This window comes from Artemia sp. Qi Xiang Cuo, chromosome 6, assembly GCF_049724085.1.
Source record: "Artemia sp. Qi Xiang Cuo chromosome 6, ASM4972408v1, whole genome shotgun sequence".
Classification (NCBI taxonomy): domain Eukaryota; kingdom Metazoa; phylum Arthropoda; class Branchiopoda; order Anostraca; family Artemiidae; genus Artemia; species Artemia sp. Qi Xiang Cuo.
In genome coordinates, this window is record NC_142799.1 from 12,284,739 (window position 1) to 12,301,068 (window position 16,330).

Below are 16,330 nucleotides of genomic sequence, written 5' to 3' on the forward strand. Positions count from 1 at the left end.
TTCTTTAGATTTCTTCTCCTACACACAAGTATTCATCGTCGTCAGCAACGACTAGCGGTGGTAGATCATTTGCATTTACCTTTTATTGGTCATGTTGAGAAAAGTCGGGATCGCATTTACTACAGTACAACGTAGTTTCACTCTTATCATATCGCTTTGTGAAGTCAATGATACTTTTTCCATTCATATTGTTAAATTCCCGTGTTTCAATTTGTTTATTCCATGCTATGTCACAAAAAAAATTTCCAAATGAAGAATCACTCTCTGTAATAGCCAAACAGTCTCTAACAGTATGTAACAGCTCTGTGTCCTTAGGCTTATAATCATACCTACCATTTTCTTCACAATGATGATGTAGACACCATACTCTCTTGTTGTTTTGACAATTGATACGTGGACCAGATTCTTCTTCCCGAAACAATTTGAACCCAAGACGATACCAGTCTCTTATTGAGTAAACTAGATGTTTGTTGAGGGTTTTATCTAAGCATACCTGGATAAGTATTTTCCCACTGATCACATTCATCATAGTGACACTTTTAGAATAGGAAACCTTTAACCTGAGATTCACAAACTTTTTAAAGACATGAATTACAGTATTTAACAGTAACTGCATATCCTCTATGCAATTTGCATGAATTGTACAATCTACACTTTTTGTTACATTCATCTGCGACAGTGCAATTCTAGCAGGAAGACAAACTACCCAATGTATACAAACATAGTAGACGGATATATTACATTTTGTCTTTGTTGACTGTCGCACTGCCAAATAACAACTAACTTGCCATCAAAAAGGAATATTCTTTTTATTTCAAAAGAGAGAGAGAGATTAATCGAGTAGTGTCAAACCTCAAAATCGATTAAAACATGCTTGAACTTTTTTTGATTGTCGACTTATTTGCTGTTTTCATGAAACAATAAGTCGGATATAATTTTTAATCAACGTAGAATGTTTAGGTATTGTTCAATAGCAAAATCCACAGTATAATTTTGATTTGTTTTGATTAGTATGTCAATAAATTGAGTAAATGCATTTGACCCACATAATAAAAGGCTCATACAATAATTCAAAGATGGAGATTCGTTTTTCATGATATTGTTCTTGGAGAGAATATTTTCCTTTGCACTGATAACTTTTGAAACTGGTCATTTAGATTCAAACATATTTCCAAAGTCACAAGATTCCGCAAGGTTTTTTTTCTCAAATCCATCCATTTTTTTTCTCTTGACACTCACACTATCAATTATAAACTAAACTAACTCATAGAAAAAATTATTTGTTTTCTACTTTTGAGCACGTTCTCATCACCTATTGGTTCCCTTGGGAGAGGAGTAAACGACTAACTTAAAACATTTAACCAGAAAAAAATAATTATAAAACATTTCTATTTTCAGAAATGTAATAATAAAATAAAAACTACATTTTCACTCTTTTTTTCAAGATATCACAATCCATTGTCCTCTAGGTACTTCATGACTGCAATCAACCCAAGTTGTAGTCTGAATATATGCGTATTACTCATTATTGAGGCAGACCATAATTGTTCTTCCGATTTGTATTTGATCAAAGACGTAGCACATCTTCCGAACATAACAATACCTCTCAAATGTAAGTCGACATTCTTGTGCAATATTCACTACCAAATTGGGAACTCTCGTCTTTATATCATTATTGTCAACTCCTTCAAGTTGTAATTGTGTAAAACCACTCGTTTTAGTATTAGAAGGTTTTTCGAACTTTAATCAATTTAAGTTAATCAAATGTCTATTTGGAACCGTGAAATTAACTCTCCATCAAGCTATTTATATCCACGCTCAAGGCCAAAGAAATCGACTGTGAAAGAATTCATTGACTCCAATAAATTGATGCATGACACCGGTCTTATCCATACGACGCAATAATGCACGATACCTGTATAATTCATTGTAGGAAGGAGGCATAGGACTCTCAGAATCTATTGTGCAACTAAGTCATTGTACTACTCAAGGATAGAGAGTAGAGTGACATTCAAGATTGTCTGGCCTTGATACAGTTCACCGACTCTCAAAAAGGAATTACCTTTATATGGTTCAGTGATTGTTAGCTTTGATCCTTTAGCACGGATGCTTGTTTATTTGGGTTTTTTTTATCAGGGGGGATCGTATCGAATCAGTGATCGTTGCAAATCCGAAGAAGGCTTATTTGATCGGAAATCAAAAGCTCTAGTGCCCTTTTTATGTGACCAAAAATATTGACAAAAAAATGACAAGAAAATGTGTTCCTGGAAAAGTATAAATTCGGCATTAATTAATAGTTAAATTTGGCATTAAAAAAATTTGGCATAAAAGTATAAATTCGGCTGTTGCATTAATACAGCCTAGTACTGTATCACTTGACATAAAAAACGACACTTTGACAAAACAATATGGAATATTTTAGAGCATTTCAAAATATGAGACAAAGTTCAATTACAGGCGACGATCTCAAATGCAATTAAAAAAAGCATTAAGTAACCATTTTTTAAAAAGATTTATGTATCTTTAGAGATGATCGCTGAAGCTCTGTGAGGGTGCCGTTGAATATTAACTACTTTAAATCACATAGGCTAAATTTCACATAGGCTAAAAATCACATAGGCAGCTTTGTTAGTATAATCTAGGACTCTACTACTTTCAAAAGGGAAAAGTAACGGGACTAACCTTGAAGTTGGCCTTTCGTCGTTACTGGTAATACATTCATCGAAATATGCGTTCAGGATCCTGGGGTGTATGCTGTATAATGGTGAAATGCCTTGTTTGTTTATAATGCTTGTATCAGCTCCGTGATGTAAAAATAACAAAACAGCTTCTTGGCATCCTTTCATTGCAGCCAAATGCAGCACCGTATTGCCTTTGTCATCTTGAGCATTTATATTCAAATTAAAGTTTTGAAATTTTAATATCATCTCCAAATGAGCAAAATACTTTGCAGGTTCTTCTAAGAGAATTTCAATAATGTCATGGAGGAAAGTTTGCTCAGTATCTGTAATTTTATCAGAAATATTGGCAAGATATTTGAGTAAAAGCTGGATTAATCCAATATTACCAGCTTCAAATGCCAAAACTAATGGTTTCTTGTTATTAGCAATGCAGGTGACATCTGGTCGAGCACCGTGATTTAACAGAAATTCAGCCATATTTTTAAGACCGTTTTTACAAGCAAGTTGCAGATAAGTTTGCTTGTCGATACCATTTTTATTCAAGTCAATTGCTATGTTTGTAGCAACAGCTTGATTTAAAATTGCTTCACATTGCTCTGGACTATCATTTTTTAAAGCATTGAATAATTCCGATCGAAGCTGCATTTCTTTTTCTTGAACATTCAAATCAGGAGGCAGAAGATCTCGTATATGGTCCTAAAAGATTCATGCACTAAAATAATCCACAATCTTTATAAGCAATTTATAAGCTCTTTGAGCAATTTATAAGCTGTTTATAAGCTCTTTAAGTAGTTTAATATCTTTTCATAATGCAGTCTTTTCAAATATATTTGATTATTGAAGAAAGTTCGTACAATAAATTCATACACTAAAATAATCCACAATCTTTATACGCAATTAATAAGCTCTTTGAGAAATTTATAAGCTGTTTTTAAGCTCGTTAAGTAGTTTAATATCTTTTCATACTGCCGTCTTTTCAAAGATATTAACTAAAAAAAAGTTTTTTCATTTGAAAGTAAGGAGCGACATTAAAACTTAAAATGAAGAGAAATTATTATGAAAGGGGCTGTCCCCACCTCAACACCTCGCTCTTTACGCTAAAGTTTTTTATTGATTTAAAAAATAAAGTTGTGAGATAGAGTCAATTTTTAGCGTAAAGAGCGAGGCGTTGAGGAGGGGACAGCCCCTTTCATATACGGAATAATTTCTGTTCGTTTTAAGTTTTAATGTCGCTCCTTACTTTCAGTAAAAAAAAACTTGTTTTTTTTAGTTAATTTCTGAACGTTTTTGAATTAATGCAGCTTTGATTTTGGCTCACCGCACTCGTATAATTAAAACGAAATTCGCATATTAATTTTCCTTTTTTTGTTTAATTGGCTTTCTCGAAACTTTGTTCTGACGTAACTTACGAATTAACTTACGTAGCAAATTTATATATTCGTATGTTTTTATTCCGTATAATAGGGAGTTCGCCCCCTATTCAATACCTCGCTCTTTACGCTAAAGTTCAAATTTTGTTCGAATCACAAACCCCTAAATCACAAAGGCCGGTTAATTAGAATAGATAGCTCTTTTGAAAGTACTAAAAAACTTTAGCGTAAAGAGGGAGGTATTGACGAGGGGGCGAACCCTCTGATCTGACGTAACTTACGAATTAACGTACGTAGCGAATTTCTATATTCGTATGTTTTTATTACGTATATTTGGGAGTTCGCTCCCTATTCAATACCTCGCTCTTTACGCTAAAGTTCGAATTTTGTTCGAATCACAACCCCCTTAAGCATAAAGGGCATTTAATTAGAAGAGATAGCTCTTTTGAAAGGACTAAAAAACTTTAGTACTAACTTCGTATTATTGACTTGGGTGTAAATTACCTCATATACGCCATCATTTCGGTTTATTTTCAGTCTTAATGGTGCTCCTTACTTCCAGTTGAAAAAAACTTGTTTGTTTATATACTTTCTGATTGTTTTCCAAATAATGCTGGGAAATCTGATATGTTCCTTCCCCCAAGGAAATATCCTCCATAGAAAGATCCTCCCCCGTAACCCCTACTCTGACCCCGACCCCCAACTATAAAAAAAATCCTCCTGAAAACACTTGTATTCTTCCCAATAATCAATACTATATGTAAACAATTTGCAAAGTTTATTATTTGCAGCCCTTCCCCCGGGAACTGTGAGGAATTAAGTCATCGTCAAAGAGATATTAATTAGAGTTTTGACTATGCTGAACAAAATAGCAATCTCGAAATTTTCATTGGGTGACTTCGGGAAAAAAATGAGCCTGGGAGGGGACCAAGTTGCCCTCAAATTTTTTTGGTCACTTAAAAAAGCCACTACAACTTTCAATTTCCGTTTGAATGAGCCCTCTCACAATATTCTAGGAATAATGGATCGATACAATCACCCCTGGAAAAAAAAAAATAAATAAACACGCAACCGTAATCTTTCTTCTGGCAAAAAATGCAAAATTCCACATTTTTGCAGATAGGAGCTTGAAACCTCTATAGTAAGGTTCTCTGATATGCTGAATCTGATGGCGTGATTTTCATTAGAGTTCTATGATTTTTAAACGTTGTTTCCCCCTTTTTTTGAAAATAAGGCAAATGTTCAGAGGCGCATAACTTTTGATGGGTAAAAATAAACTTGATGAAACTTATATATTTGAAATCAACATAACAATCTGATTCTTCTGATGAATCTATTGGTATCAAAATTCCTTTTTTAGAGTTTTGGTTTCTATTGAGCCGGGTCGCTCCTTACTTACAGTTCGTTACCACGAACTGTTTGGTTTGATTCTTGAAAAGAGTTCGACTCCTAACACTGAATGTCTACTAAGGTTCAAACTTTTGGTTTTCTTTTTTAAGGTATTTGAATTGTTGTAATCCCTTGTTAAAATACATTCAAATATTTAAGTAATTAAAAGTTTTCCGCTCTTTTAGCAATTTAATTTAATTTCTCCACGCATGAAAATCTTCAATTTTTCCACACAAATGTGAGAAGTGTGACAACTTCATTGCGACACTGATGTATATAAACATTAAGTCACTCACATAAATATTTTTTTTCAAAATTAAGGCTCTTGACGATTATTATCAACCTTCTGACAAATCTAGATCATTTTTTTTAACAGAATTTCCCAGAATACAAATTTTACCAAAAAAAATATGGAGACGTATTCGAGAAAAAATTCATAAATACATATATTTTTTTTTTTTTGCTACGGCAATAAACACAACCGCCAGGTTCTGTTAGTCGCGACTCTACTTTGTTTTGATGGCAATGAGAAGGTAGCATCAACAGAAAAAACTAAGGGTGTTAATCATCCGTTTGAAGAACTAAAAAATCGTCTCGATGTTTACCGACAGTTTAAAAAAAGGGAAAATTTTGGTAACAGATACACAACTCTCAATTCCCACTAATGACCTCTGTAGACTAGTAATTGCTACAGAGAATGAACTTGCGGCTACAAAGCAAAATCTAGCTAAAGAAATCGAGAGTTAAACTAACGAAAAGCTAAAAAATCGACTTTGTAGACTGCAGCTAATTTTCATGTTAAGTTTCCTGTTGAAACAATCGTTTCAGAAATCAATGATGCAGTACATTATGAGTTCTATCCTAAATTTGAACTGATTGAAAAACAACTAAAAATATGCATGCATATGATTGATTTATTGCAAACCCGCGTTTTCAGTTTGAGCTCAAGCTAGACAATATAGAGCAGGAAGGGAGAGGGGATTCCCTGTTGTTTAATGGTGTGAAGCAAATGCCTTCGCAGAGTGTGGTGGAAATCATGAATTGTGTATTGCTTGTCAAGGAGGCACACTTGTGCCTCTATAAAGAGGCGACCCACCACAATGTTAAGCGATTTCAGGTCCTAGAGGTCGCAGAGAGACGGCGGTAATTGCATTTTGTAGCCCAAGCTCAAACTAAGAAACTTGCAAAATTTCATCCTCCTCCGACTTTATCTTCATGGGGTAAACTGGGCCGGAAGTTTGGACCCTCCCACCACAGCCCCCTTTAACGTTGTCCGATTGGGCTGAAATTTAGAGGTTAAGCTTTCCTAGGGCCCGGGAGATTATCCTAGAAATTTCAGCTCAATCCGATCACTCCTTCCCTGTTTTCAAAAAACCAAATATAGCCACTTAAAATTCATCTCTTTTTTTTTTTCTTAGCCACGCCTACAGGCCACAGTTGGCCACGGATCCGGTTGAATGAGGACTCATTCGAAGCAGAATTCGACCTGTTAGGGCCTTTTGATATTTTCAGACCGAAAAAATTATCCCCCGAATTTACATTTACGAAAAACCTCGTTTTCCTACATTAGCCCATGTTAATTTTTCCCTCCACAACCCCCCCTTTAACATTGTCTGATCGGGCTGAAATTTAGAGGATAAGCTTTCCTGGGGCCTGGGAGCTTATCCTCGAAATTTCAGCTCAATCTGATCACTCCGTCCCTGTTTTCCAAAAACCACATATCAAGATTTTTGGGAATTTGCTTGCGTCGAAAATACCTTCTATCTGCTAAACAACTATTACTATTGTGTTTGTATAGTCCAGCGGCTGAGACTTCAGACTTTCAGGCGGAAAACTCGGGTTCGATTCACCATCAGAGCAACTTTTTTATATACTTTGAAAAGAAACTCAGTTTCTTTTTTAAATTATTTGAAAAAAATTACGTTTTCTAAAGAGTTAAAGAGGCTGAGTTACAAGGTCGACCCTTAAAACGTACAGGGATTAGGAGGCACAGTTGGGGGGCTGTTAAAGAGGCTGAGTCACAAGTTCGAACCTTAAAACGTACAGGGATTAGGAGGCACCCTGTACGACGTGATTTGAGTATTCAGGAATTAAAAGCCTTAACACAAGAATGTTCAAGAGCGGGGGTTTGGGGGCGGCAGCCCCCCAACTTTAACTCCTGACACGATCAGCTAACAGTTAGTCAAGCAATAATAAGTAATAAACTGTACAAAAACGTGCAGAAATTATTTGAAAAAAACTACGTTTTCTAAAGAGTTAAAGAGGCTGAGTTACAAGGTCGAACCTTAAAACGTACAGGGATTAGGAGGCACAGTTGGGGGCTACCACCCCAAACCCCCGCTTTCGCAGCCTTTAAATATAAAAAAAATTTCTTTAAACTGAAAGTAAGGAGCGACATTAAAACTTAAAAAGAACAGAAATTATTCCGTATATGAAAGAGGCTGTGCCCTCCTCAACGCCTCGCTCTTTACGCTAAAGTTTTTATTGTTTAAAAAAAGAGTTGTGAGAAAGTCAAACTTTAGCGTAAAGAGCGAGGCGTTGAGGAGGGCACAGCCTCTTTCATATACGGAATAATTTCTGTTCTTTTTAAGTTTTAATGTCGCTCCTTACTTTCAGTTTAAAGAAATTTTTTTTTTATATTTAAATTCTGCGAAAGCGGGGGGTTTGGGGGGTGGCAGCCCCCCAACTGTGCCTCCTCATCCCTGTACGTTTTAAGTTTCGACCTTGTAACTCAGCCTCTTTAACAGCCCCCCAACTGTGCCTCCTAATCCCTGTACGTTTTAAGGGTCGACCTTGTAACTCAGCCTCTTTAACTCTTTAGAAAACGTAGTTTTTTTCAAATAATCTAGATAAGGATTCAGTCGTAGTTGGGGTTCAGGGGTTTAGAGTTGGATCAAATAATACTCAAAGACCAGATAAAGTTGCCCCTGTTCTCTTCAAGTTTCGATCGAAAGAAACAGCTTGCCATGTTTATAAAGCGAAGAAACAGCTTAGTGGCTCAGGCGTATTTGAAGCTGAGAACCTTACGAAACGTAAGCACGATCTTCTGAACACTTCAAGAGATAAATTTGGAAACCACAGTGTGTGGTCTGATCAAGGCCATATTTTTGAGCGCGATACTGAAACTGCTCCAATCAGACGTATCTGGTCAATTGACAAAATTATATAGTGTTTTCAATATTTTTTGTTATTTTTTTATTTCTTTTTTCAAGTGCTATTTCTTGTTCTTTTATGTGAAAATTGATAATGTGTGATCAATACTGATTTAGTCTTTAGGATTATCTATCAAGAGGTATTGCCGGCGATGAAGATACACCGATTGTTGAGCTAAAACTTATGAGGGAGAGTGAGTCTATTCGGTTGCCATACAATCATGATATAAATGAAATGAGTCTGCGATTATGTTCTTGGAATGTTCACGTGATTACGAGCTACCTGGACATTTTGGAACATATTGAAGAATTTTCTTCTTCTTTGGACACTATCGGATTATGTGAAACATTGTTTATTTCAAACCTGTCTCTCACTGTATTCATTTCCAGGTTATGATCTTAGGGTTAAGAACCGAGTGTCGATAGGTCGTAGCGGTGTTGAATTCCTTTTGAAAAATGGGTTGAATTATAATGAAAAGGAATCTCTTAATATTTGGCTTGAAGGTAAGGTTTAAGTTTTTTCAATTGAAATTGAGTTTGATGGGAGAAAGAATTAATAATTAGTATGGTGTATAAGCCGCCCAGTGCTCGCCTGTATGATTTTCTGGGAGGTATGAGTCAGCTGATTTTGAAGGTACCATCTGGGGCTCTGCATATTGTTATGGGTGATTTTGATTTTATTCTGCATAATTTGTTTAATCATAATGCTCATTTTTTTTGTGATGTCAAAAGATCTATTCCCGCTTGTGAGTGTACCCGCAAGGATTACTGGACAGAGTACAATCCTAATTAATAACATTTTCGCTCGTTCTGTAGATTTGAAGCTTTGTTATGCTGAGGTTTTGGGTTTTCCTGCTTCTGGCAATCTTCCATTGGTGACTGTATTGAAGTGTCAGTTGCACAGACCAACGAGAAATAAAATAAAGACATGGTTAATGAAAAAAGAGAATCTTCAAAGTTTGTGGAGGAAATTAGAGTTATGGATAGGACCCCGTGTTTTCTGAGGAAGAATCCACTACGAAAGCACTTGATAATCCAATGTCTGTTGTTGTACCCATTTATGATAGTTCTTGTCCTATTAAGGGTAATGGACGTGAAGAAACAGGAACCCCGTGAGCCATGCATAACGAGTGAAATACTGGAAGAAAGTAAAAGAAGGATTGAGCTTTATCAAAGATATCTGGATGATAAAAGTGATGGTTTGTATAATTGTTCAAACAACGGCACAATTTGGTGAGTAAATTACGTCGCAAAGCTATGACCAAATATTATGATAGAAAGTTTTCTAATAGTAAAGTAAATATGAAAGAAAAATTGAAACTGATAAATAAAGTGACTGGTGGGTATGCTGAAATTGAAAGGGATGATGTACTACTTGAAAGATACGCCTCCTGATAATAAGTCTGGAATTGTAAATAAGTTTGGTAATTTTTTCTCTAATATTGGTATTAAAATGCAAAAAGGTGTAAAAAATAGATGTCCCCTACGAGAGCACTTGATAATCTAATGTCTGTTATTCTACCCATTTATGATAGAGCTTGTCCCAATAAGGTAATGAAAGTGAAGGAACAGGAACCCCGTATGCCATGGATAACGAGTGAAATGTTGGAACAAAGAAAGAGAAGGATTGAGCTTTATCAAAGATATCTAGATAATAAAAGTGATGGTTTGTATGAATTGATAAAATTAAACAGTGCAATTTTGTGAGCAAATTACGTCACAAAGCTATGGCCGAATATTATGATAGAAAGTTTTCTAATCGTAAAGTAAATATGAAAGAAACATGGAAACTGATAAATGAAGTGACCGGTGGGAATACTAAAATTGGAGGGGATGATGTACAACTTGAAGGATTTACCCCCTGATGATAAGTCTGGAATTGTAAATAAGTTTGGTCATTTTTTAGATAATATTGGTATTAAAGTGCAAAAAAGTGTAATAAATAGATGTCAACAGGTTCAAGATGTCCCGGCTCAGTTAAAAGTTACGAGTAATACCACTTCAACAAGGTGGTCGTAAAAAGGAAATCGAGAATAGGAGACCGATTTTGATCCTTCCATTGTTTTCGAAATTGTTAGGAAAAGCTGTTCATAAAAGTCTATTTAGTTTCCTACAGGCTAATGGTTTGCTGAATAAGAACCAATTTAGATTTCACAAAGGGAAATCGACAGCGAATGCTTTGGAACAATTTATGGAAAATAGTGGTATGGAAAGAGGTGAAACGCCTTTGTCTATAGTTATAGATATTCACAAAACATACGATACAGTTGATTTTTTCAAACTCTACTAAGTCAGATGGAGTCGTTAGATTACTCTGGAAAATGCTTATAGTGATTTAATGTTATCTCTCAGGGTTATCCCTCAAAGTAGTGTTGAATGATGTAAGCTGAGCAGTATTTCCAGTGACGTGCTGAGTACCACAAGGGTCATGGCTAGGGCAGTAGTTACCTAGTATGCACTATGAGATATACATGAAAATATACATTGAAATTGCTGTTGATTTGAACGGTACATGAAAACATACATTAGAATTTCGCAGGAAAAACCCATGGCTGTGTCATTAAACTTACACGTGAACATTCTGAAAAGCTGCCATGGTTTTTATTATTGTTGTCAATTGCAAAATGAATGTATCGTTTGACGCAGACATTTTTTTAAGAGCCAATCAGAGGCAGCGATGGTTGTTCAATACACGATAACTTGATTTGTGGTTGGGATTTGAATAAAAGGAATGGTTTTCACTACAATTCATATTAGTAAGAGAATTGAATTCAATTAAGAATGTAACATGTGGCGTTTGATTGACATTTGCAAAAAAGGGTTTAGCATTTGCAAATTTGATCCTATTAAGGTGGAAAAAAAAGAGTTTAGCATTTGCGAATACTTCAGAGCCGAAAAACCCGTGTGATTGACTTGAAATAAAAAATTTTAACAATAAATGGCTGATAAGTGTTTTGGGGGAGATGGGATGATTGTGTACTCTATAATACACAAGTGATGTTTGGAGAGTGTTGTCAGTTTAAAATAGTTCTCACTGGTTCCTGACACTAGGCTACGCATATCAAGTTGAAAATTTGACAGAATGAGGTATTTGAGGTGGAACTTGAACTAAATCAAAACACACTATGTGCACGCTGATTTTCAAAATGGCATATCTCAAAAAGGGATTTGTGTATTAAGTTGGAACTTTCAGAGAGTGCTTAAAGGGAAAGTCAATTCGCCAAAAGGAGCTGGTTCCTGGGAGTAGGCTACGCATATCAAGTTGAAAATTTGACAGAATGAGGTATTTGAGGTGGAACTTGAAATAAATCAAAATACACTATGTGCACGCAGATTTACAAAATGGCATATCTCAAAAAGGGATTTGTGTATTAAGTTAGAACTTTCAGAGAGTGCTTAAAGGGAAAGTCAATTCACCAAAAGGAACTGGTTCCTGGCAGTAGGCTACGCATATCAAGTTGAAAATTTGACAGAATGAGGTATTTGAGGTGGAACTTGAACTGAATCAAAATACGCTATGTGCACGCAGATTTTCAAAATGGCATATCTCAAAAAGAGATATGTGTATTAAGTTGGAACTTTCAGAGAGTGGTTAAAGGGAAAGTCAATTCACCAAAAGGAACTGGTACGAGGGTTCAGTTAAAGTGGGTACAGTTACACGGGGGTTTACTTAAATGGGGTTGAGTTGCACGAGAGTTGAGTTGCACGAGGGTTCAGTTGCACGGGGGTTCAGTTACATGCGGGTTCAGTTACACGGGGTTTAGTTAAATGTGTTTAATTTGCACGGGAGGGTTGAGTTGCACGAGGGTTCAGTTAAAGGGGGTTCAGTTGCACGGGAGGGTTTGAGTCATTTTTACGGGGTTTGAGAGACTCTGTTGCCTGATTCCGTGTGGTTTTTCTTTACTTGGTGCCCAATAAAAAAACGATAGAAATAGTTATTTCCTTCAAAAATCTTTTCCGATGTAACTAAAAGGCATTTGTCTTTGTAATTAGTGAAATGCTCCCTTTTGGAAAAACGGGCATCGCAACCTTGTGTTATCTTAGAGATTAAAGCGTAACTCGAGACATCTTGGCAAAGTTTTTAATAGAGGCTGTTTCCACAGATTTAGGATTCATTATAAAAAATTTTAACGAGAAATGTCTGAAAATTGTTTTTGGGGGGATGGAGTGATGACAGATTGGATGTCTCAGACTAGTGATAGTGCTGTACTGTGGTACGAATTGCTTGTGAAAAACCCAACTGAATGACTTGAAATAAAATTTTTTACAAGAAATGTCTGAAAAGTATTTTTTGGGGGATGGGGCGATGACAGAGTGGATGTCTTAGACTAGTTATAGTGCTGTACTCCGGCATGATTTGCTTTCGAAAACCCGGATGAATTAGTTGAAAATGAAGTTTTAACAAAAAATGTCTGAAAAGTGTTTTTTGGGGGATGGGGCGATGACAGAGTGGATGTCTTAGAATAGTTATAGTGCTGTGCTCTGGAATGAATTGCTTTCGAAAACTCGGATGAATTAGTTGAAAATAAAGTTTTAACAAGAAATGTCTGAAAAGCGCGATCAGAAATTAAGAATTGTCTTGCGGGGGGGGGATTTTCCATGGAAAAGGGGAAGGATATTTTTACATGAAAACAACTTCAACCGTGGCACGCCCCCAAGATCAGAAATTAAATTATAAAAAAGTTTCTTCAACTGAAAGTAAGGAGCAACATCAAAACTTAAACGGCCAGAAATAGAGGCTGTTTCCACAGATTTAGGATTCATTATAAAACTTTTTAACGAGAAATATCTGAAAATTGTTTTGCGGGGGATGGGGCGATGACAGATTGGATGTCTCAGACTAGTGATAATGCTGTACTGTGGTACGAATTGCTTGTGAAAAACCCAAATGAATGACTTGAAATAAAATTTTTAACAAGAAATATCTGAAAAGTATTTTTTGGGGGATGGGGTGATGACAGAGTTGATGTCTTAGAATAGTTATAGTGCTGTACTCTGGCATGAATTGCTTTCAAAAACTCGGATGAATTAGTTGAAAACAAAGTTTTAACAAGAAATGTCTGAAAAGCGCGATCAGAAATTAAGAATTTTCTTGAGGGGGGAATTTTCCATGGAAAAGGGGAAGGATATTTTTACATGAAAACAACTTCAACCGTGGCCCCCCCCCCCGCGATCAGAAATTAAATTATAAAAAAGTTTCTTCAACTGAAAGTAAGGAGCAACGTCAAAACTTAAACGGGTCAGTAATAGAGGCTGTTTCCACAGATTTAGGATTCATTATAAAAAATTTTAACGAGAAATGTCTGAAAATTGTTTTTGGGGGGATGGAGCGATGACAGATTGGATGTCTCAGACTAGTGATAGTGCTGTACTGTGGTAGGAATTGCTTGTGAAAAACCCAAATGAATGACTTGAAATAAATTTTTAACAAGAAATGTCTGAAAAGTATTTTTTGGGGGATGGGGCGATGACAGAGTGGATGTCTTAGAATAGTTATAGTGCTTTACTCTGGCATGAATCGCTCTCGAAAACTCGGATGAATTAGTTGAAAATAAAGTTTTAACAAGAAATGTCTGAAAAGCACGATCAGAAATTAAGAATTGTCTTGAGGGGAAAATTTTCCATGGAAAAGGGGAAGGATATTTTTATATGAAAACAACTTCAACCATGGCCCGCCCCCCCCGTGATCAGAAATTAAATTATAAAAAAGTTTCTTCAACTGAAAGTAAGGAGCAACATCAAAACTTAAACGGGCCAGAAATAGAGACTGTTTCCACAGATTTAGGACTCATTATAAAAAATTTTAACGAGAAATGTCTGAAAATTTTTTTTTTTGTGGGGGGGGGGGGTGGAGCGATGACAGATTGGATGTCTCAGACTAGTAATAGTGCTGTACTGTGGAACGAATTGCTTGTGACAAACCCAAAAGAATGACTTGAAATAAAATTTTTAACGAGAAATGTCTGAAAAGTATTTTTTGTGGTATAGGGCAATGACAGAGTGGATGTCTTAGACTAGTTATAGTGCTGTACTCTGGCTTGAATTGCTTTCGAAAACCCAGATGAATTAGTTGAAAATAAAGTTTTAACAAGAAATGTCTGAAAAGTACTTTTGGGGGGATGGGGCGATGACAGAATGGATGTCTTAGAATAGTTAAAGTGCTATACTCTGGCATGAATTGCTTTCGAAAACTCGGATGAATGAGTTGAAAATATAGTTTTAACAAACACTGTCTGAAAAGCGCGATCGGAAATTAAGAATTGTCTTAAGGGGGGAATTTTCCATGGAAAAGGGGAAGGATATTTTTACATGAAAACAACTTCAACCGTGCCCCCGCCTTGATCAGAAATTAAATTACAAAAAAGTTTCTTCAACTGAAAGTAAGGAGCAACATCTAAACTTAAACGGGCCAGAAATAGAAGTTGTTTCCACAGATTTAGGATTCATTATAAGAAATTTTAACGAGAAATGTCTGAAAATTGTTTTTCGGGGGATGGAGCGATGACAGAATGGATGTCTCAGACTAGTGATAGTGCTGTACTGTGGAACGAATTGCTTGTGAAAAAACAACATTACTGACTATAAATAAAAATTTTAAACAGAATCGTCTGAAAATCTGTTTTGGGGGGACTGGGCAATGACCTAGGGGATTTAAAGGACGAGTGATATTTCTGTACTCTTTCAGGCATAGAAGCCGACAACCCGAATGCATTAGTTGAAAATAAAGTTTTAACAAGAAATATCTGAAAAGTATTTTTTTTTGGGGATGGGACGATGACAGAGTGGATGTCTTAGACTAGTAATAGTGCTGTAATCTGGCATGAATTGCTTTCGAAAACTCGGATGAATTAGATGAAAATAAAGTTTTAACAAGAAATGTCTGAAAAGCACGATCAGAAATTAAGAATTGTCTTGAGGGGGGAATTTTCCATGGAAAAGGGGAAGGATATTTTTACATGAAAACAACTTCAACCGTGGCACACAGTTTCCGAGAACTTGATTTACATAATCGGTGTGAGATGTATTGATCTAGGGGAAGTGAATTTCCGAGAACTTGATTACATAATCTCCCGGGCCTATATAATTTATGCAGTTTTTTATTGTTTTTGTCACAGAGAATAAAAAAACAAGATTTTTCTCACTTTGATGTATTTTCATGATTTATTAATGTCTAATGGATGATGTCAAGGTCGATTGATTTTTTGTTGGTGTTCTTGTTGTTTGGCCAAGTGTAATGACACGAGGGGTGATTTACATAATCGCTAGGGGAATGTATTGATCTAGGGGAAGTGAATTTCCGAGAACTTGATTTACATAATCGGTGGGGAGAATGTTTTGATCCAGGAATGGGAAACAGGCAGTACATGCCTCATTCTAAGCCAATCAGAGAGTCGGTTAAATATGGTTTCCCAATACATCGCAATTCGCCCTTGAGATTTCATATATAACGGACATGCGTTTTGATTAAATTATCAGAAAGTTCCAAGACACAATGGATAAAACAACGAATATTATTGATGAGCTAGAAGCCTTGGCTACTGCGATTTACAATGTGAGTTCTGTTTAGTACATTTTCATTCTTTAATTTCAAATAAAATTATTTTCCTTGGTCAACCTCCAGTATATTCAGGGTATACCCCCCCCCCACACAATACAAACTCCACTATATATTGTTTATACTCGCTAGAAAGCTTAAAATATGTTCTTTTTTACCACCTAAACCTAACCCCCCCCCATC

At 35.9% G+C, this 16,330-nt stretch overlaps 1 protein-coding gene across 1 annotated transcript in view; it reads right to left on the reverse strand.

Annotated features, from left to right (window-relative positions):
- The window catches only part of LOC148950871 (transient receptor potential cation channel protein painless-like), a 90,586-nt gene extending 81,693 nt beyond the window's left edge, over nt 1-8,893 (reverse strand). Inside the window, exons 1-2 of the mRNA XM_089090936.1 lie at nt 8,876-8,893; nt 2,683-3,377 (exon numbers count right to left, since the gene is read on the reverse strand). Of these exons, the coding sequence (XP_088947062.1) occupies nt 2,683-3,377; nt 8,876-8,893 (713 nt within the window). The remainder of the gene's footprint in view (nt 1-2,682; nt 3,378-8,875) is intronic.
- Nucleotides 8,894-16,330: the final 7,437 nt, after the last annotated feature.